Source organism: Theobroma cacao, chromosome 4, assembly GCF_000208745.1.
Source record: "Theobroma cacao cultivar B97-61/B2 chromosome 4, Criollo_cocoa_genome_V2, whole genome shotgun sequence".
Lineage (NCBI taxonomy): Eukaryota > Viridiplantae > Streptophyta > Magnoliopsida > Malvales > Malvaceae > Theobroma > Theobroma cacao.
The window spans coordinates 9,253,075-9,275,084 of NC_030853.1; the positions used below are offsets into that span (position 1 = coordinate 9,253,075).

Sequence of the window (22,010 nt, forward strand, 5' to 3'; positions counted from 1 at the left end):
AATTTCTACATATAATAATAAAAAATTAAAAACTGAGATATGACATATTCAAAATATATAAATAGATGATACCACATTCAAATATTTAATTTAGTAATAAATAATAAATTTTTTATTTAAAAAGAGTTATAAATAAAAAAATATATAATAATTTTTAACAGCATAAATCTCTCAACAAGCACCGGGACTTCATTAATGTAAAATCAATAATAGTTAATAACTGATGGAAATATTTATTATACCAAAAGAATTGTGACAAATTGTGGCTTCATGTGATTAAAGATACTTTAACCACTACCATATCAACACATGCCTCTTAACATAGTCACTCTCTAGTCTCGAGGACTGAAATATGAAAGGCATCAACTGCCTTATTTGCACCTCGATTCCATCGATTCCATCCCCACACTTTCTGATCAAAATCCAAGTGAGAGTGAAAAATGACTTCTTTTGCCACCTAATACCTTATATCAATTTCTTTCCTTCGCTTCCCTTCACATATCAATTATCCTACGAAGCTCACTACCTAATCGTTTTTCAACAATTCATCATTTCAGTTTCAAAACAAGGCTCTCATGAGTGCGTCCTCCAAATTTGTACCCCAGGTATGTACATACACATTTAATTGTTCATTAGTTCTCTCTATGAATGACGTTTTATAGAGAATTAATTTGTTTATTCATATTTAAATTTTCTTGCTGTGATATGTATTAGTAGGTTGTAAATTAATCTATCAATAATTACAACTGTGTTGGGTTTTATTCCCAAATATAAAAAATTTAATAGCATTCACTCAAATAAGCATACATCAAGTATAAATTGTAGTATATTTAGTCACATAAACGTGTAAATGCTAAGATAGAATTAAATAAAGCATCACTGAAGTGCTCTCCCTCTCTTTAAAACCAACACGGATTCACGTCTTTGCTGTCACGCAATGTTAGTCTAAATTCTATGAATTAATCCATGGGCTACTCTTGTAACCTTCAGAGGATAGAAAGCCTTATTAGATATGCTCATAATTTTCCAATGAATAGTTCAGTTACTCAAAGTAATTGTAGCCTCAACTCCATCTTATTCTGGCACAAAAAATTTTTCAAAGTATGTTAAATAAGAGAAATCAAATATAGGGGTCTATTGGTCGGGTTGGGGAGAGCCTATCGAGCCTCTCAATTTCAAAACCAAGCCTAAGTACACTGAATAAAATTATATCATTTATTAAATCTCATACATAAATTTAAAATAAAAGCCGTTTAATTAATTTTGTAAAATTTTATTTTGAAATTATAATTAGTAGAATATGAAAAGATTGAAACCACAATATAACTTTTCCTTTTCTTACCCATATATAATGCAAAGTTATAAATAATATCATATAACTTTTCATTTTCCCTACTATTTTAGTTAAATTCACTCTTTAGTAGAATATCAAAAGTTTTTTAAATAAAATTAATTAATTTTCTTTTTCAAAAGTTTATTACAATAATTACTTAATAAAATATAAAATGATTGACAATATTTTTTTTTATTTGGAGAAGGAGTATTCAAACTCTACTCTTTAGAGAGGGAGATTAGTTTTTCTATCTACTATTTATGAAGACACAATTATATAATATATATATATATATATATATATATATATATATATATATGTGTNATATATATTTATATTATATATATTTATATATATATATGTGTGTGTGTTTGTATGCGAGATAAGAAAATATTTATAATATCCTCGACATTTAATCTTTCTATTAATTAAGGTTTCATATATTAACGTCTCGTTTTTAGCAAGTTTTTGAATGGTAATTGATTGAGATTTTGGATTACTGAATTTCAAAAAAAAAAAAAAACCCCATGTGTCTACCCCCAATAAAATCTTGCAACAAAATATAATTAAAAAAAAAGTAAATGTTTTATGTTTAATGGCAAACTTTCGCTATGCTTAACAAGAAATCTTCCTAAACCATATTTTTCAAAAAAGAAAACAATTTCTATTGTTTGGTGCAATCAAACCATTGAACAAAATCAAATGGAACAAACTCAAACTCAAACCATTGACATGATTTGGAAGAGAAGGTAAAGGGGTTCGAAGGATGAATGAGGGAATTTGAGTGTTTTGGCGACAAGTAGATGGAGAAACAGAGCGAAAGGGACGACTAGATCGGCTTATTAGCAAGGGAGTTTGTGGAGAAGCCAATAATTTTTAGAGAAGGAGAACGAGGTCGAAGGAGGGGGACGAAGTTGGGCTTCATGGATCCTCTAAAAAACTAGTAAAATGCACCATAGCAAGCCAGACAAAACAAGAGCATCATAAACAAAATTATAGCAGAAAGATGTCTGTGTATGTTTACTTTGGTAATAATGAACTAAACATGACACAGATTGAAGAAAACTATCAAAGCCATTAGGGACAGCCTGATGAACCTGTATGCCAATCAACAAAAAACCGCTTCCTTTCTCCTCATAAACACAAATTAAAGCTATGTGATGAAATTTTAAAGCATTTCATTGACAGTTGTTGATGGAGAAACGGAGGAGATACTGTCGGAAATGGCGGAGATACGTGGGAGGTGAGTCTGACAGTCGAGAGAAAGAGAATATTGAGTTGGGTAAATTATTTTAGGAAAAATTTTTCAATGAAAGTTTAATATTAACTTTAACTTATGCAATGCGACAAGATTTGGTATGTGGGGCAATAGGGGGTCATGAACTTGAGGCAGAAGTTTCCATTCTTCATAAAACATATAGGAAATGTTACTTGCACCATGACGTACCAGCTAACCCCATCCTTGCCGTAGGTTGCAATTTCAAGTTTCCAACACCACCAAAAATGTGAATACTACTACTCCATTAAGTTTTCAACACCACCAAAATCAAGTTTTCAAATCTGATTCATTCTAATTCTTTGGTCTTGGATTCTGAAATGTTGTTCCAAGACTTTAAAATCTGGAACTGGATTTTGTAATAAGAGAGGTTGTCGATGCAATGGGCCGTTCGGTGAGGAGGAAACATCACTGAGATCTAGTTGAAAATACATTTATCTTTTTAAAAAAAAAAAATAATGATGCTAATTATCAAGTTAAATTTACGTAAATAGATAAGTATACTCCTTTGTTATTTATTTCTTCGTTTCATATTTTATTTATTATTTAATACATTCATCTCAAAGTAAATATATAGTTGAATTATAATATAAATTACTTAAAAATATAATTTGATAGTATATTAAATATTATTTTTAAATTATTTAAGTCTCACAATTAACTAAAATCTCGTTATTTTGTAATTAATAAAGTCTTGTGCATAAAAAGAAAAGAGAAGAGAAAAAACAAAAATAAATAATTAATAGAAGTTATATTTATCTTTTTATTTAAAATTAACGTTAATACATAACAAAATTACACTTTCAGAGGACAGATTGTATTAAAATATGAAAAAGTTTTCTGAAATGAATTAAATGGATTATTTTATTTTTAAAAGTTTATATATTTTCAAACCCTTAACTAATAAAATGAGAAAAATTTGAAATCAATGGGCTTTTGCTAAAATTGAATTCTGAAAATTAAAGCAAATATTTGTCTTACTCGCGGCATGGATGGGCATTTCAGGTTGAACAGGTTGCGCAAAACAAAAATGAAAAGCCAGAGTGGCTTGAAGCTTTTCTGCAAAGAACTTTCTTTGATTCTTGTTCAGTTCATCCAATTCGGAGGAATGAGAAGAACAGGTATTGTATCAACTGCGACACATCTGCCTGCCAATATTGCATGACTTGCACCACTCATCGCCATCACAAGATTCTGAAAATCTACAGACATGTCTACAAGGATGTTGTATCGCTTGCAGCCATGGAGAAGTACATCGACTGTGCTGAAATTCAGGTACCATCAATCGCCTTCATTCTGGTAAAAATGGGAAATAATTCAATGTAATTTGATGGAGCTCACCATGTTTGGAGACCGTACAACTAGTCGCCAAGGGTGAAGCTGAAAAATGTTTCTCATCCCAACACCATTTTAATTGATTTGAGTTGTTTAGATCTGTTGATAGCTAATATGTACTATTTGTCTGTCTCTATGATCCTTCTGGTCGTGGGCTTTAGCCATATAAGTGCAACAAACGACTGGTTATAGCTTTGAATCCTCTTCCCCATTGCGGTCCAACATCAAAAAACGAGACATCATGTGACATCTGCAACAGAAGGTTAGCTGAACCAGATATGCATCGCTACTGCTCTATTTCTTGCAAGGTACGTAATTAGTTTGGGATTTGCAGGTCACTGTTTTCGTCTTTCACTTATTTAAAATCTGAATTTAAGCTTTACCAGGTCATAGCATTTGAGAGGAAGTCAAGTGATTCAGCTCCTCCCTTTCTTTCCATCCAGTCCCCAAACAAGGAGAAACGAAAGGAACTACTGTTGAAAACTGAGCAACCAAAGCACAAAAGAAAGGGAATCCCTCAAAGGGCTCCCTTCTTTTAAGCCCTTAGGTATGCTTCTTGTGTTAAGTTTCTGTCAAGGCATTAGAATTTTCTTAATATATCACTTCTTATTTCAGGTTTGTTTGGAACAGTGACTGACTTCTTTAATTGCATATATGATGCTCATTTAAAAGCCATTAATCCTGCAATTTCAGGAGGATGTATTTCTGCCTTGTAAGGTCAAACTCTCATACCGGCTCCCAACAACTTTTCCCCTTTTTTCAAATTTTTTTGTCCGTTCTGGAAATTCAGATGGAACAACTCTCTCCTTCCTGCTCAGAATTAACATAAAAACTACTGACCTATTTTGTTCTTTTTTTTTTTTTTGCTAGATAAAAATGGAGAAATGAAGATAACGCATTCTCTTCAAACTGCTTCCGTATTTTGTTTGCTGATAGTGTGATAATGTTGGGCAAACAAGGAAAAGACATGTACATGGAACCTTTGGAATATAATTATGGTTACTCCCTGATACCTAAAATGTAATACAATGGATAAATTGTGGTAATATATCTTCTGCATTTCTAAGGTACAAAGGTTCTTCTCATCTTATGAATTTGGATTCCTTATATGGAAATGGTTGGTCACAAATAAGTACAAGGAGGTTCAAATAGCTACAAAAAAGCACACATGGTGAAACTAACGAAAGGCAAAATCTGTGGTACCGCCCTCACTTTCAATAACACAGTAAGTTATCATTAAATAAAAGGGGTCATTTGGTATTAGACATCTTGGATGCCCTTTGGCCAAGGAACAGCTTGTTTTAAAAATAAAAATATGTTTCACATGTAAATGTTATAACAACCTTAGCAGACTCGGTTAGATGCATCGGCTAAGGTATTCCCGAGGATTAGTTTTGGCTTGAGCCTTGTTTTCTTTTATAAAAGACATAAGCCTTAACAACTGTTTTGGTATATTACAAATATTTTATGGTTTAAGAAATAAATTGAAAACATTATGAAATAGTTTGTGATTTGTTGTTTAAACTTGCCTCCTTATTACTCGCCTTTAGATATTTATGATAATGTCTGTTTACTCATTGGGATTGTAAAATCTCACCCACCTCCTTTCCAAACATTTCAAGTCTGTGATAGCTTGTAGATACCCTATTTTGTCGAGGATTCCAGTTGACATCTCTACTACACAAACAGTAGGTTTCTGCACCAACATTGGGTGTATTTTGGGCCACTTGTCATTATAACCATTATTGTACATTATAACTTTGTAAATTTTTGTATGTGTGAATTTATTTTACTTACACGTTACAAAAGATTTCTTACACGTGTTTCTATAAATATTGTTTTATATAAAAATGCTATATTTTAATCAATATTTTGAATAGTGATATTTATCTATAAATCCTTTTAAAATATTTTTGTCTTTTGATTTACTTGAGCAAGAAACTACGGGAAATTATTTAAAATGGAATATTTAAAAACGATTGCTTATAAAAAAGGCAAGAAACTGATATGTAAGCTTTGCGGGGTTTTGATTGGCATTTCAGATAGTGAGTGTCAATTGGGACGTCGCGGCGGTTGACATGGGCCCGAAAAAGATTCCGGGTCGTGACATATATATATATATATATATATATATATATATATATATATATTTGTTGACTAGAAAATGACCCCAAGTTAACCTTATTGCTTTATATATCACATGCTTTAATATTCTTTGTAAAGCAATGTTAGTTGACTGTCAATCTTAGAAATTGGTATAAGAGGCATTGGAGCGTGTGATGGTGGGTAAGACTAGCGTGGTTGTGGCACATAGGCTAAGTACCATACAAAACTGTGATGGTATTTTATTGTTAAGAAAGGGACTCATTTATCTCTGCTAGTTATGGGGCTAACCGGCAACAGGAGCTTATTACTCTTTGGTATGTCTCCAAACGACACCACACAGCATTTCTAAGTTTTAATATTAATATATATATATATATATATATATATATTAAGATTTATTGTTTGCATGTGATATTCATTGGTTGTACAACTACACCAGACTTGAGAGTCAAAACCAACATCTAAAGAGCAGAGAAAAATAGTATATATGTTATCAGTAAAATAACTTAACACTGCGAAATTAGGCTTTTTTGTTGCCTTCAAAGTTGAAATCTTGATGGGGTGGGAGGAGGCTTTAGAGCTTCCATGATACATTTTAAAATCAAGTTCATAAGATGCAAAGAGGGGGGGTGATACCTCCTATGTAATTAATTTGGGCTTTAAGAAGAATATGATCTGAAGTAAGAAAAAGGATGATGGATTTTGTCTTTTTAATTTTGGGATATCAGCATATCAGACTATTTGTCAATTTTATTTTTTTTTGTAATTAGAGAAAAGAATATTCGAATTTTATTTTTTAAGTAAGAGATCATGCATCAACCAATAAATCAAATACTCGAGTGCCAGACTATCTATCAGTTTAGTTTCCTTTAATACAAAATAGTATGAGCTTATCCAAAACTAGGGATGAGAAAGATGACAAGTAGATAAGATTGTCCTGTTCATGTCGTTTAATTTTAGAAAAACAAAGGGAGAATAAAAGATTCTTAACCAAATTCCTTACTAGCAATGCTCCAATAATTTAAGAAGGAAACCACTTTGAGTATAACAAGAAAAAGGAAAACCTCCAACCTCACTCACACAACAGTACAAACCCTCTAATCCTTCCAGTGACGTTAGTAGTAGTCAAGAGGTAGAGGGTTCAAGATCCCAATTATGTAATGATAAAATAAGTGTTGTCCATGTTAGAATTCAATTATGTCCAAGACCATAAGTGGAAGGGAAAACATGGAAATATTAGAAAGAACAAGGAAACCCAATACTTATAACTATATGCACATACTTTTCTAAGATGTTAATTGTTGACTAAATTGAGCCACCATATTTGTCTTGGTGCTTGAGTTCTAAAATAGACTTTCCACAAATTGGAAGGATCATATACTCAGTTTACCTAACAAAAAAAAATGCTGATTAAATTGGTTATCTCCAAAACCTAATCCTAATTAGGCCAACAGATTAGGAAGCTTCATTGTCTTGTTGTCAATTTAAATGTCCTGTCAAAGAAAACAACAGGCTCATATCAATCCTTTTGTGAATTGGGTTTTCTTCAGCATGTCCAAATCTTTAGTTTAAAAAACAAATAGGGGAAAAAAAAGGAAAAGCATTGACTGCAAAAGACTAGAAGCACAAGTGAAACAATAGTACAGTTGTACTTGTACCACTTTAGAGGGCACGGAGCCGCCGAGGCATGGCAAATCTTCAAGTATGAACTCAGTTTGTGATTGGGGGGCTCCAACAGCCCTGTTAAAAGGGTGGTCTAGGCCCTTTTTGCATTGCCCCAAGTGGAATAAAGTTTTACGAGTGCACTCACGCTAGGATCTGTTAACGTGCTTTGCACCTGAATTTTTTTTTGTTTTATTTATTTTAAATAATAATCATAATTATTATATATAAATATAAATGTTTTTAAAATATAAATAATTGGAATTTATAATATTAATCTATATATGGATTCGTATGTTATAACTGAATCATTCTTTTAAAAAGTTCAATATAATTATAACTCTTTTGCATCTAAATGATACATCTTATGACTAATTAATAAAATATAAATTATATTATTAATTAATTACTACTTTTAATTAAAATTAATTAAAACAATATTTTATTGTACATATCTATTTATCTGTAATCTATATCTATATCTAAGGTCTAAAATATATATATAAAGGAACAGAAGTTAATCTGAATTGTTATGATTAATATTTAATGCATAGTTTTTATATACGATCAGTTCACCAAACGCTGGCATGAGGCAAAACTAAAAATTTTAGGCAATTAAACTTAAATACTTAAAAATTTTTAATAATTAGTTAAATAAAAGGCAAACTTTGACTGTTCTCCTCTTCTTTATCTCTCTTTAACTCTATTATCTTCTTTTCTCCTTCTTCTTCCATTAAAATTAAGTTTGATAAAATTATTCAACTTCAAGAGATTTCAAGATGTTTTTTACTTGTTGACTTAGTGATATATTTTTTAAGTGATTTTTATTATTGATTAAAGGTTATGGTGTGATAATCAATTTTTTTTTCAAATAAATAAATTAGAATTTTACTTTTAATTTGATTTAGGGTTATAATGGAATAACCAGTAAAGGTTAATGATAAAAAAGGAAAAAGTAATTAACTAACATAATCTTAATATCAAATTAAAATTCTAACCAAAGTTAGTGATAAATTTCTTTTCAAAAATTTTCTAACACTGATACTACCCCATAATTACAACTTAAGGAAAGATTCTTTATCACAATTAGTGGTCAAATCAGTTTGTTGCCAACCCCATTTGGTTCTAATGCTAACCAACAAAAGAATTACTTTCTTGTTGAGCTACATGGTGTTTTCGTTCAGCCCTCCTTTTTTCTCTCTTTATCTCAATGAAAAGAAAATCTCCATACTAAATTATTTACTTTTTCCCTCTTTTAGGGTTTCAGTAGCATTCTTTTTTAAAAATTAAATAAGATTTTAGTTTGGATGTCTACAGAAGAACAAGAAAATAAGGTGAAAAAGGCTTTGGAAAAAATTGAAATATTTTAATTTTTAATTTTAATGGAAGAAAAAGAAGAAGGGAGAAGTGGAGTTAGAGAGAGATTAAAGAAAACACAAAAAAAAAAAAAAACGTTGTGAGGTAGTTGGCGACAGAAAAAAAAGAATTTTTTATTTCATTAATTATTAATAATTTTTTAATATTTAAGTTTAAGTCCTTAAAATTTTTTAATTTAACCTCATTAAAGAGATGGTAACTTTTGATAAGCTGACAATGTATAGAAGCTATACACTCTCAATACATTAAGTGTAAATTCGATTTTTTATCAATGAAATTATTCATATTTGTTCATTATATATTAAAATAACCATTTAAATATTTTTATTATAAATATCGATAATATTTATCCAGATTGTAAATAAGAAATCTAATTGTATTGAATAATATTCTAATATTTCAATATTTATACTTTAGTAACATTTAAATATAATTATTATTTAAAAATAAATAAAAATACACACCATTTTAAAACAGTAGTTTTTTATTCTAATTTTCAATGACAATTAATGAGATTTATCTGTTGTGTAGATAAGAATTCTAATGCTATCAAATCACTTTCATTTAAAAACATTGTTTATGTGGATAAACAATAACCAATTCAAAGTTAAAAGTTGATAATGAGACATGTTTTGTTTACGGGTATGGATGAAATTCCTTATAACTTTATATGTATCTTTTAAAAAACCCTAAAACTAAACATGGTTGAGTTTACGTGGAATAAAAAATAATAGAATCACCTTTTCATACTATATAAATATATATATATATATATATTAAAGTATAAGCTCACAAATTAAGTTTAAAAAGTGAATAATATAAATATCTTCAACAAATTTTCCTAACTAAATTCAATGTTTATTATACTATTGTTAACTACTTATTTTTAACTTAATAGACTTAAACTACGTTAAACATTAGAATCTTTATCATCTATAATAAAATTATAAATAAATTTATTATTTTATTATTAGTTCTTTTTGAAAAGTTAATTAATGATTAAGGTAGAGATAAATTTTAATAAAAGTGAATTTCTATATATAACTTTATGTCTATTTCTTAACATTAGATTCAGTCATAAATAAATTTATTATTTAATTAGTAATTCTTTTTGAAAAGTTAATCAGTGATTAAGTTAGATATAATTTTTTTCAAAAGTGAGTTCTTATATATAACTTTATGTCTATTTCTTAATTTTGTTATTATTAAATTGCTTATAAATTTTAAAAAATAATTTCTTACTACTTCAAAATTATAATTTAAAAATACATAATTAGCACGTATTTACATGTAACATACTACTGTAATAAATAATAAACACATGTATTCTTATCCATAGGATTGGCTTAAATCCAACCCCTTCTAGATCCAACAACCAAAAAAGAAAAAAAAAACCTCTTAAGATATCTTAAATTCACCTCAATTTGATAAAAAGATGCCCTAAAGTAATAAATCTCATAAAAATAAAAGACAAAACTAGGATCTCATTCTTGTGTAGATATCATACCTAAAAGGAATATAAGCTTATGAATGTCTTACTTTTAGACTTGACTTTATTTTTTATTTTTCCCAATATCCTTTGTATCATGAAGGATCTAAAAGAAAAGCTTGATCCTTAAAATATATATATATATATAGAGAGAGAGTAGGTTCCATGGAAATTGACAATTCAAGCATTATGTTTCGTCATTTGATATGAATTGGGTTTGGGTATCTATCACTGACTTATTGTGGAAATTAGCTTTGGAAAAATCATAGTCTTGAAGAGATATTTTGGTCGAGATTATTCAAGAAGAACTTGTTAATAAAATAGTTTATAAAATCAATACATGAGAATCATAAAATTCATTAAAGTCAATTAAAATGTAATAATAATCTTATGGGTAAATATTTGATACACTAACAGTGTATAACTTCTATACACTATCAGGTCACTGAATCGTGACACTTCATTAATGAAGTTTTTTTTTTTTTCCTTCAAAATAATAAAGCACTCTGACCTTTTATCTCCTTTAAAATAATAAGAGATTGCGACCTAAAAGCCTCATTAATAAGATATGGCCATTTGATAGCTTGATAATGTATAAAAGCTATACATTGTTAATGCATCAAATATTAATCCTAATCTTATATGACATTATCAAGTTTTTGTTTTAAAATAAAGGGATATAGTAAAGTAGCAAAAGTGGCACATAAAGATAGTCAAAATTCTAACGGCTTTTGCTTGAAATTGCATCTAAACAAAACTTAAATCTCATATAGCACGCGGTAAGCCATTAAAATAGAGTTACATAATTAAAACTTAAATATCATGCAAGCGGATTTTATATAATCACAAAGATAAATGCGATAAAATTTATCCAAAATATTAAAAAAATTTTTGTTTCTTCAAATTGATAATAAAATTACAGAAATCAAGAAAACATATTTTAAACTTAATATTTTTTATTTGTATAAAAAGGAGAAATACGATGATTTAGAAGGTGAATTTTGGTGTGGTAATAGTATAATATAATAATAGTAGTATGAAAATCAACCTCTGCTCTTCGGGAACCCTAACTCACAAAATGTAAAAAGGCCGAAAGCAATTTGGTTGGGCCAGTAGTGACGGACCGAAAGGCCATGGTTGAAAGCTAACTAGAAACGAAAGCCCACTAGTACACCCTACAGAAACAAAGAACAAAACTCATAACTGTGTTTCCCAATTTAGAACAGAGTCTCTCAAGAGAACCCCAAACATAAGCAATTTCTCTCTCCTTCGCTTCACACCAGTTTTCGAAATACCTTTTTAATTTTTCTCATTCAGATTTTGACTCCCCCCCCCACGTACCAAGTTTCTCTCTTTGCCTCTTCTCCCTCTCTCCCTCTTTCTCTTATATATTCCGCCCTTTCAATTCTTTCTCTCTAACTCAACCGAACCCAAAAAAAAAAGAATAAAGAAAACGAAAAAGCAATTCAAAACAGAGAAGATCGAAAAAAAAGCCAAGTGGTTTGGTTTTTTTCCTTGTGTCTTCCCCCTCCTGTAAGATCTGTTACAGAGGAAAGTAAGTTTCCTTAACCCAATTTTTTTAAATGGGTTTCTTTTTGTTTCGTAAATGATTAATCCTGTTGTAAAAAAAATTCACTATTTTTTTCTTTTGGTTTTTGGTTTACAGGGATGAAGCGAATAAGGGACGATATATATTCCGGTTCTCAATTTAAACGTCCATTTGGTTCTTCAAGGGCTGAATCGTAAGTCGTTTTGCCTTTTCATTGCTCTGTTTTTACAATCCTTGTAAGGCTTTTTCGTCGAGGGTTTGTATGGTTGTTTTTGTATGAAAGTTTGCTTTTTTTGGTAATCTGGGTTGTTTTTTTTTTGATTAATGGTTGGTTATTTTTGTCATCTTTAATGGTTTTTTTTTTTGGGGGGGTGAGGTTCGACGGGGAATTTCGTTGAATTTGCATGTGGGTTTGTTATATTTTCCACTTGAATTGAGTGATTTGTTAATGTTTTGACTTGACTTGTTTTGCTTGGATCATGTTGGTTTTTTTGATCGTGGGATCTTTACTCTAGGTTGCATTTACCTCTTGGTTTTGTAATATGTAGTAAATTTACTTCCAACAGAATGTAACCTTTAGGTCGTTTTTAAGAGTAATTATCTGTTGAAAGAAAATTAGGTTTAGGGCAAAATTTTGAAGTTTACTATTGGTGTTGGTCAAATGGTTATTGTTCTGAATTTTTTTTTTTTTTATCATTTTCTACCTATGAAGCTATGGGCAAAACCAAATGCCAGGCGGAGGAGGAGGAGGAGGAGGTGGAGGCGGAGGTGGAGGCATTGGAGGGGTAGGTGTAGGAGTGGGAAGTACGTCACAGAAACTGACTACAAATGATGCCTTAACGTATCTAAAGGAAGTGAAGGAGATGTTTCAGGATCAAAAGGAGAAGTATGACATGTTCCTTGAAGTCATGAAGGATTTCAAGGCTCAAAGGTATCCTCTTTTGAAATGCCACATTTTTTGTTGCTTTAAATTACTAAATTTTCAATACATCTTTTGTCTTCTGCAGGACTGACACGGTCGGTGTCATTGCCCGAGTGAAGGAATTATTTAAAGGGCATAACAACTTGATTTATGGATTTAATACCTTCCTGCCAAAAGGATATGAAATAACCCTTGATGAGGATGAGGCTCCTCCAAAAAAGACTGTTGAATTTGAAGAAGCAATCAGTTTTGTAAACAAAATAAAGGTGATATAATTGTGCCATAATATTATGCCTTACCAATGTCCATGTTTATCCATTTTAATTTTATGCACTTTGCTATGCAGAAACGTTTCCAGAATGATGAGCATGTTTATAAATCATTTCTGGATATCTTGAATATGTACCGGAAGGAGCACAAGGACATAAATGAGGTCTACAGTGAGGTAATATGTCTTCTTTTGGTTGCATCTTATGTTTGTTGTCTCTTTGGTACTAATCTTCTTTTGGTTGTTTCCTATATTTGTTGTCTCTTTGGTGCTTACTACATTTTAATCTCTTGGAAAGTTTATTTTTAGAAAACATTACTTGTTATTTGTTTCATTGTTTTCAGGTTGCTGCTCTCTTTGAGGACCATCCAGATCTGCTTGAGGAGTTCACAAGATTTTTACCAGATGCTTCAGCAGCGTCTTTGACACATCAAGTTCCATATGGTCGAAATTCAACTCAGCGTTATAATGAGCGAAGCTCTGCTACACCTACCTTGCGGCATATACAAATAGACAAGGTAACTCTTCTATTTTTTTCCTTTTACTATTTATGTTATTTTCACTTGCTATTAATTTTGATGTGTTTGTGATATGAAATAATGATTATCTTTCTATCAGCAACGTCGGAGGGATAGGATTACTTCCCATGCTGATCGGGATCTCAGTGTTGATCGTCCTGAACTGGATGACGACAAAGCAATGATGAAAATGCAAAAGGAGCAGAGAAAGCGTGTGGACAAGGAAAATAGGGATCGAAGGACTCGTGATCAGGATGATCCTGAGCATGACAACAATAGGGATTTTAACTTGCATCGTTTTGCTGACAAAAAAAGATCTGGAAGGAAGGTTGAAGGATTTGCTTCTTATGATGACAGAGATACTTTAAAAAGTGAGTCCACCAACCTTTTTGACAGCATTTTGGACAGCTTCTATTTGTTTATAATATGCAAGGTATTGCTTTGTTTTTGTTGAATATTTTGTTTGTTCTTTTGCTATATATTGCTAATAAGGTTTTTTTAATTTATTCTTCTGGATGCTTCTCTTCATCAATCATTAGTGTGATTTACTGGTGAGAATGAGCTTGTAGTTGTATTTGATGCAGATGTGAGATATGTTTACATGATGCTGGTTGCTATTTTTTTAATGATGGTTTTGACTGTAACGAGGCTGTATAGGCTTCCAATACATGTTTCCTGTGATTTTGAAGCAATCTGCAGTTGGGAAAAGCAATCTGCAGTTTGCATCTTGATGTTCCTAGCAAACTCAGCTCTTAATTGTTTTTTATTTGCTCTGCTGGGGTGTTGTTGAGGGAAATGCCTATATTTCTTAGCCTGAGTGAAAAACTTGTGCTAGCCCTTTGATTTTGTTTTCCAAAATGATTGTTAATGAGCCTTTGCAGCTAGTCTTTTCAAGTTCTCAAATATTTTGTCTTGCTTGTGTAATGAGATTGAGATTTACGCACATTTTCTTCTCCTTCATAACCTTTTAACTTTTAGGTTTTCATATTCAAACTGCAGGCATGTGCAACCAAGGGTTTGTATTCTGTGAGAAAGTTAAGGAGAGGCTATGCAGCTCAGATGACTACCAGGCATTCTTAAAGTGCCTTAATATTTATAGCAATGGAATAATCAGACGGAATGATTTGCAAAATTTGGTATGTTTTACACCATCTCTAGCTGGTTTATTTGACTTTTCAATTCTACAATCTACTTATCTTTGTTGAATTATCAAGGACATGCTCCATCTTCTACCTTTACTGTTAGTTTAATTACTTTTCTTTGTGCCTATGTCAGGTGACTGATTTACTTGGCAAGTATCCAGATCTTATGAATGAGTTCAATCAGTTCTTGGAGCATTGTGAGAATACTGGTAACAGCTGAAGATATATCAGTTTTGAGTTGATTTATTTTGTTTATTTATTTTTATGGCTGTTTCTAATCTAAATGTCTCCTGCAGATGGGCTTCTTGCTGGTGTTATTAGTAAAAGTATGTAACTGATAGCATCCTTTTCTTTTCCATTTTGTTATAGATTTTCATATTCTTTTTGGCTGTTTTCTCATTTATTGTATGCATGTGTGTGGATAGTTTAGTCTTATAGGATGCAAATTATTATATATATATATATATATATATATATATATGTGTGTGTGTGTGTGTGTGTGTGTGTGTTGTGTATCATATTTGTAAATTCCAATAAGGTTTGCCTGTCTATTGCAGAATCACTTAGTGGTGATGGACATGCATCCAGGCCATTGAAGTTAGAGGATAAAGATAGAGAGCAGAAACGTGAAATGGAGGGAGCTAAGGATAAGGAGAGATACAGGGAGAAGTATATGGCAAAATCCATACAAGAGCTTGACCTTTCTAACTGTGAACGTTGTACCCCAAGCTATCGGCTTCTGCCTGATGATGTATAAACTTTTTATTGTTTTTTATGCTTGCAAATTATGCAAGATTTTGTATTGACTTTGATTTTCTTGGGTGCTCTTGTCTCTCAGTATCCAATACCTTCAGCAAGTCAGAGATCGGAGCTTGGTGCTCAAGTGCTGAATGATCATTGGGTTTCTGTGACTTCAGGAAGTGAGGATTATTCTTTTAAGCACATGCGCAGAAATCAGTATGAAGAAAGTTTGTTCAGATGCGAGGATGATAGGTATTCCTCTGGTGTCCCAGTACTACGCGTGCAATCAATATAGTGATTACTCTTATTTGTATCTTCTTCAGTTTGATTATTCTCCGATTACAAATTTATTTACTGCATGTGAATGCAGGTGAAAATGAGTTTTCAGAAGAAAAATTAATGTGCACTAATTGATTATTCTATTTTTTTATACCCGTGGAAATTCTAGATGTTATCTCCTTTTAGCCATAACAGACTTCTTGGTTGATGTTAGATTTGAGCTGGATATGTTGTTAGAATCTGTGAGCTCAACTGCCAAGCGTGCTGAGGACTTGCTGAACAACATTAATGAAAATAAGATAAATATGGATTCTTCAGTTCGTGTTGAAGACCACTTTACTGGTTTGTATACATTATTAGATCATCAAATCATATGTTACTTTCTGCTGTGTGAACATTATTCATCTTTTTAACTTTTGGCCTCTCCTGAATCACTTACTGCAGCTCTAAATTTAAGGTGCATTGAGCGTTTATATGGTGACCATGGACTTGATGTGATGGAAATATTACGTAAAAATCCTGCTCTTGCATTACCAGTCATTTTAACTCGCCTGAAACAGAAGCAAGAAGAGTGGACAAAGTGCCGTGCAGATTTCAACAAGGTTTGGGCTGAAATTTATGCGAAAAACCATTACAAATCACTTGATCACCGCAGCTTCTATTTCAAGCAACAGGATTCGAAGAACTTGAGTGCAAAATGTAAGTAGAATTTCCATATGCAAAATGCTGCATTTATCTGTTTTGGAAAATCTGGTTGAAAGATTGAGGGATGATTTTAACACTTTGTTCTAATATTTTGTCTTTATGAGTAGAATTAGAACCCATATGGTGAAACCATTTAACTACATCTTAATACTGCTCTTTCTGTTGTTGCAATATCCGGCTGAAGGATTGAGGAAATATTTCCATTCGTACTGAGTCCAAAAGTTTGTTAAATTCCCAAAGTATGATTGCACACTATTCTGTGGCTATTGAGGATAGAATGTACATTTCTATGCTCTTCTATATTCTTATATTGTGCTTGTCTAGTCTCATGGATTTATATTTCTAATTGCAGCTCTAGTGGCTGAAATCAAGGAGTTGAAAGAGAAGAACCAGAAAGAGGATGATGTTCTTGTGGCTAGTGTTGCCGGTCACAGACAACCCCTAGCTCCACACCTTGAATATGAATATTTGGATGTTGACATTCATGAAGACCTGTATAAACTTATAGAATATTCATGTGAAGAGATGTGCTCAACCAAAGAACAGTTAAATAAAGTTATGAGGCTCTGGACCACTTTCTTGGAGCCCATGTTGGGTATTCCTCCTCGACCTAATGGCAGAGAGGGTACTGATGATGCTGGTAAAGTACAGAATCCTGCTGTAAACTGCACCGGATCAAGCATTGCTGAAAGTGATGGCAGCCCTGGAGCTGATGCTACTATTAATTCTGGGCAACAAAAAGCTCCTAGTGATGGAGATGAGAATAGTTCACCAGAACTAACTAATTCTTGCAGAAATAGTTTGACAAATGGGGAAACTTTAGCCAAGGAAGAACGCTCAGGTTGTGTCTCTAGGGATGATACAAAGGTAGAGAAAGAGATCAAATTTGTAGGTGATAAAAGGCCTGGAATTAACATGCTTACCTCCATTGAAAAAGTAGGCAATTCCATAGCAGCCCTTGCAATTGGAGCAGAAAATAATCACAGCAGAAACAATGTTGAAGGGGCATCAGGTTTGTATATCAGAAACAGTTACATGACAATAGTTTCCATGATTTTGTGGTTCATTAACCTAGTTCTTTTTGTTTTACTCTGATTTTTATTATCCATTTCTCTCCAAAATCGTTTTGCAATATTGAGATTATTTTGAATTTCAAGGGTGTGGTGCAGCAGCATCTAGACCTAGCATTGCCCCTGGTGAGGATCATGAAGCTGAAGCTAATGCTGATCTTGTACATTCATCAGAGGTATGCATATTAACTACTGTATTCTATGTAGCATGGCTGAAGCTGATATCACTAATTGGTTTTGGTGAAATGTAACAATATTTGGCTTCTTTGGGCCTTGCTTTCCTTGTTTATTCTGCTCACCTCCTCCTTGCTAAGGTGGAAAAGCCAGGAGGTTATCTCTCTGATTTTTAGTTGTAATATGCTTATGTGAACTTCCTTGGTACTTTAGGGTGGTGATGCAGCAAAACATGCTTTATTAGTAAATGGAGTACCTACAGATGGCTCTAATGCTGGTAGATATCATGAAGAATCTGCTGGGCCCTCCAAAATTGAAAAAGAAGAAGGTGAATTATCACCTAATGCTGATTTTGAGGAGGATAATTTTGTTGCCTATGGTGATACTGGTCTAAAGGCTGTGCCAAAGGCAAAGCATGGTGTTGAAAACAGACAGTATCGGTCTGGAAATGGGAAAGAGTTGCATTGTGAGGATGCTGGAGGAGAAAATGATGCAGATGCTGATGATGAGGATAGTGAAAATGCCTCAGAGGCTGGTGATGATGCATCGGGCAGTGAGTCTGCAGGTGATGAATGCTCCCGTGAAGAGCATGAAGAGGAAGAGGTCGAACGTGATGAAGTTGATGGTAAGGCTGAGAGTGAAGGTGAAGCTGAAGGGATGACTGATATACATTTTGTGGGAGATGGCATGTCCTTGTCATTTTCAGAACGTTTTCTTTTTACGGTGAAGCCTCTTGCAAAGCATGTATCTGCAGTTTTACCTGATGAAGATAGACACAGTTCTTGGGTTTTTTATGCAAATGATGATTTCTATGTTCTTTTCCGACTTCATCAAGTATGTAGGGTTTCTAAAACATTTGAGTTATTTCTTTTTCTTTTTACAATTTAATAAATATTCTTCGATCTTTGGATTTTCCTTTAGATCCTATATGAAAGAATACTGTCAGCAAAAACAAATTCGACAGGTGGTGAGATAAAGTGGAAACATTCAAAAGATGGTAGTTCTTCAGATTTATATGCCAGGTGATTTACATTTTAATTTACTGTCAATTTTTGTGCTGCACAATATGAAGTGTCTGATGCATTCTAATTTGGAAAATTTCATTTGTTTGCAACTCAGATTTGTGAGTGCACTCTACAGTCTGCTTGATGGATCTGCTGATAATGCAAAGTTTGAGGATGAATGTCGGGCTATAATAGGAAACCAGTCTTATGTGTTATTCACATTGGACAAGTTAATATATAAATTGGTTAAGCAGGTTTGCTTTCTTTGATGGTCTTCCCTAATTTCTTCCTCCTTTTTCCTGCAACTGCTCTGAATTATAGTTTTTAATGCAGCTTCAAGCTGTTGCAACAGATGAGATGGATAATAAGCTTCTTCAATTGTTTGAGTATGAAAAATCCCGGAAACATGGGAAGACAATGGATTCAGTGTACTATGAGAATGCACGTGTCCTTCTTCATGAGGAGAATATATATCGATTGAAATGTGTAAGTTTGCATATGTCCCTCTACTATGACCCCTTTACAAAAAAAAAAAAAAAGAAAAGAAAAAGGGAACAGATTAAGGCACCTCTTTCTGTCTCTATATATGTTTGTTTAAAATAATTCTTGATTGTTGGACCTCTGTATAATTTTTTATTTTGGGTCCTTTTTTGCAGTCATCTTCGCCATCTCGTTTGTCTATTCAGTTGATGGACAATGTCATTGAAAAACCAGAGGCATTTGCTGTTTCCATGGAACCTAATTTTTCAGCTTTTCTGCACAATGATTTTCTTTCAGTCTTTCCTGGCAAAAAGGAGCCACATGGCATTACACTAAAGAGGTATTAGCTGATAACACTAGGAATCAGGTTTCCTAGGTTTGCAATTAATTATGATCTGGTGTTAAAGCTAAATGTAGCAGGTGATGCTTGGTTCTTTCAGCCTCACTTGTTATTATGATTGTAGGAAAGGAAAGATTTGGAATATGCCATTAAATAACTAGTGCTTAATCTGCTTTTCTTTATTGATATTTGCAGAAACAAGAGCAAATATGCAGGTCTAGATGAATTTGCTGCTACTTGCTTGGCCATGGAAGGTGTTGAAGTGGTTAATGGTTTAGAAAACAAGATAGCTTGCAACTCATACAAGGTATCTTGCTGTTATTAATATCTGGTTTAATCTTTAGATTTCTTTTGTTCATGGCCATTAAGGACTGTAGACGCACAGTGTATTCATAGCACTAAGAAATCGCTCATGCACGTGATGTTTACCTTGGGTCTTTTTTCGCTTATGATCTTCTGTATTATGTTGGCAGATTTCTTATGTGTTGGACACAGAAGATTATTTCTTTCGTAGGAGGAGAAGTTCATCACAATGCAGATCTTCATTTAATAATCAGGCAAGAGTACAACGGTTCCATAGATTTTTATCCGCTTCGCAATAATTTAGCATTCTTTCTCGGACAGGCAGAAAAGGTAATACAACGTTCACAACTTGTTTGAATTACATTTTTCTTTGAAAATTTTCAGAGATAGCTTAACGATGATGCTTTTTGTAATGCATGTAGAAGCCCATGGTGCAACCAGACCTTGAAAGGCTTTCGAAAAAGGGCACATTTCTTGTATGTTCATAGTTGATGTTAGTTGGCCATTCTAGTACTGAAGAAGGGAACGGTTAGGAAATGGTAGCATATTACAAGATCAGATGAGCCATTATTGTGTAAATAGGGGTTGCATGTTATTTTGTAAAGAGGGAACAAGGAAAAAGGTTTTATTTATTTTTTTTCCTGTTTAATATAAGTTTTGTTATTGACAGGTGACATGCCACACCTTCACTTGAAATAGGATTGAAGTAACTGAAAAGTTCCCACAATTATTAATCAATCATTTGACAAAATAAATAAGGAGAATTGCTTAAATTGGAGAAGTGTTAAAATTATTCAGCCATTAAAAATTTTGGAAAACTATATGTAGCAGGTCCCAAAAGATGAACACTACTCAAATATGTGACTTAGTTAATAGTAGATGGTTAAAGGAGTTTGTTTTTCTTTTTGAAATTGTTGACATCATAAGGTTAATATGTTTAAAGACAAAGTAAAAATGATTTGCGGGATAAGCAAATGAAATCAGTAATTAAAACAATTTCAAGTATAATTATCAACATTGTATGATAAGATGTTAGTAGTTGATATGTATTAATAGGTGTATTGTATTTGATTAAATATCGAAAGTGTATCTTACGATACATGATATGTATTTTACGAATTATTTTTTATTGTTTTGAGTTGAAATACGAAAAACTATTTTTTATGAGTTCTAATAATTTAGATTTTAAATAAAAAAATACTACAAAATCGAATTTTCTTTTGGATTTCAACATGATCGATGTGAAGACTTGATGGTGGATATCAAATCCACGTGAGTCTCATTTCATTCATCATCACTTAGCTCATCATTGGAGCTTTCAATTCCATCACATAAGCCATACTTAATATCATAACCTCTTTACTTATATACACATAACATTACATTATGTAAAACATGTGCCATTACTTATAATCAGCATTTCATATAAATTTCATAGTTTGCCACCCTGTGGTCACATTGTCTTACACTAGGCATTCATATAAGGCACATCCTTATGTTATAACATGTACCATGTACTCATACATGGGTTATACAACTTATCCATTACCTGCCAACATATGGCTACATTAACATGCGCTGGACATTTCTTTTGTCTCATAAATCACTTATATTTATACATACAAGGTCTCTTGCCCAATAACATAACCTAACTAAAAACTAACTACCAATGGAGTGACTCTTAAATGCTTTTGTCATTGAGCCTAACAAATAAACACGTAAATCCCTTGCGCGTCCGTATCTCGGGTAGCATTAAATTTACAAAACATGAGAGTTAAAAATGTGAATACAATTACTTAGTGAGGAGATATAAAGGGGAACAAGTAACAACTCAAAAAGTTTATAAACCATGTCATTTCTTGAAAACGTGCACGTTTTTCTATGCAAATCTGTGATGCATTTGGGATTCCACCCAATAAAACTTACTTGTTTATCTT

At 32.2% G+C, this 22,010-nt stretch overlaps 2 protein-coding genes across 4 annotated transcripts; both read left to right on the forward strand.

Moving 5' to 3' along the window:
* On the forward strand, positions 424–4,483 carry LOC18601328. Its single transcript, XM_018118995.1, has 4 exons — positions 424–605; positions 3,615–3,884; positions 4,106–4,252; positions 4,331–4,483. Exons 1-4 carry the CDS (start codon positions 576–578, stop codon positions 4,481–4,483), a joined length of 600 nt encoding a protein of 199 aa, XP_017974484.1. The 5' UTR covers positions 424–575.
* On the forward strand, positions 11,790–20,800 carry LOC18601329 (paired amphipathic helix protein Sin3-like 2). Of its 3 annotated transcripts, none has more exons than XM_018119806.1 (24): positions 11,790–12,133; positions 12,245–12,320; positions 12,840–13,058; positions 13,135–13,315; positions 13,396–13,494; positions 13,662–13,835; positions 13,936–14,206; positions 14,835–14,971; positions 15,111–15,186; positions 15,274–15,303; positions 15,535–15,728; positions 15,816–15,970; positions 16,212–16,339; positions 16,442–16,696; positions 17,055–17,714; positions 17,860–17,948; positions 18,160–18,780; positions 18,868–18,968; positions 19,066–19,204; positions 19,284–19,436; positions 19,607–19,770; positions 19,966–20,077; positions 20,244–20,403; positions 20,496–20,800. In XM_018119806.1, exons 2-23 carry the CDS (start codon positions 12,247–12,249, stop codon positions 20,370–20,372), a joined length of 4,161 nt encoding a protein of 1,386 aa, XP_017975295.1. In that variant the 5' UTR covers positions 11,790–12,133; positions 12,245–12,246; the 3' UTR covers positions 20,373–20,403; positions 20,496–20,800. The 3 variants fall into 3 exon arrangements, with proteins under 3 accessions (XP_017975295.1, XP_017975297.1, XP_017975296.1); XM_018119808.1 differs by having other exon boundaries at positions 17,872–17,948; XM_018119807.1 differs by having other exon boundaries at positions 11,790–12,129.

Bases quoted from the DNA above. Each gene is read 5' to 3' on its own strand.
- LOC18601328 (XM_018118995.1), top strand. From the start codon at position 576: ATGAGTGCGTCCTCCAAATTTGTACCCCAG. The intron at 3,885-4,105 runs GTACCATCAATC...CGTGGGCTTTAG, and splicing joins TCGACTGTGCTGAAATTCAG to CCATATAAGTGCAACAAACG. The intron at 4,253-4,330 runs GTACGTAATTAG...AAGCTTTACCAG, and splicing joins ACTGCTCTATTTCTTGCAAG to GTCATAGCATTTGAGAGGAA.
- LOC18601329 (XM_018119806.1), top strand. From the start codon at position 12,247: ATGAAGCGAATAAGGGACGATATATATTCCGGTTCTCAATTTAAACGT. The intron at 13,495-13,661 runs GTAATATGTCTT...CATTGTTTTCAG, and splicing joins TAAATGAGGTCTACAGTGAG to GTTGCTGCTCTCTTTGAGGA. The intron at 16,697-17,054 runs GTAAGTAGAATT...TTCTAATTGCAG, and splicing joins GAAGAACTTGAGTGCAAAAT to CTCTAGTGGCTGAAATCAAG.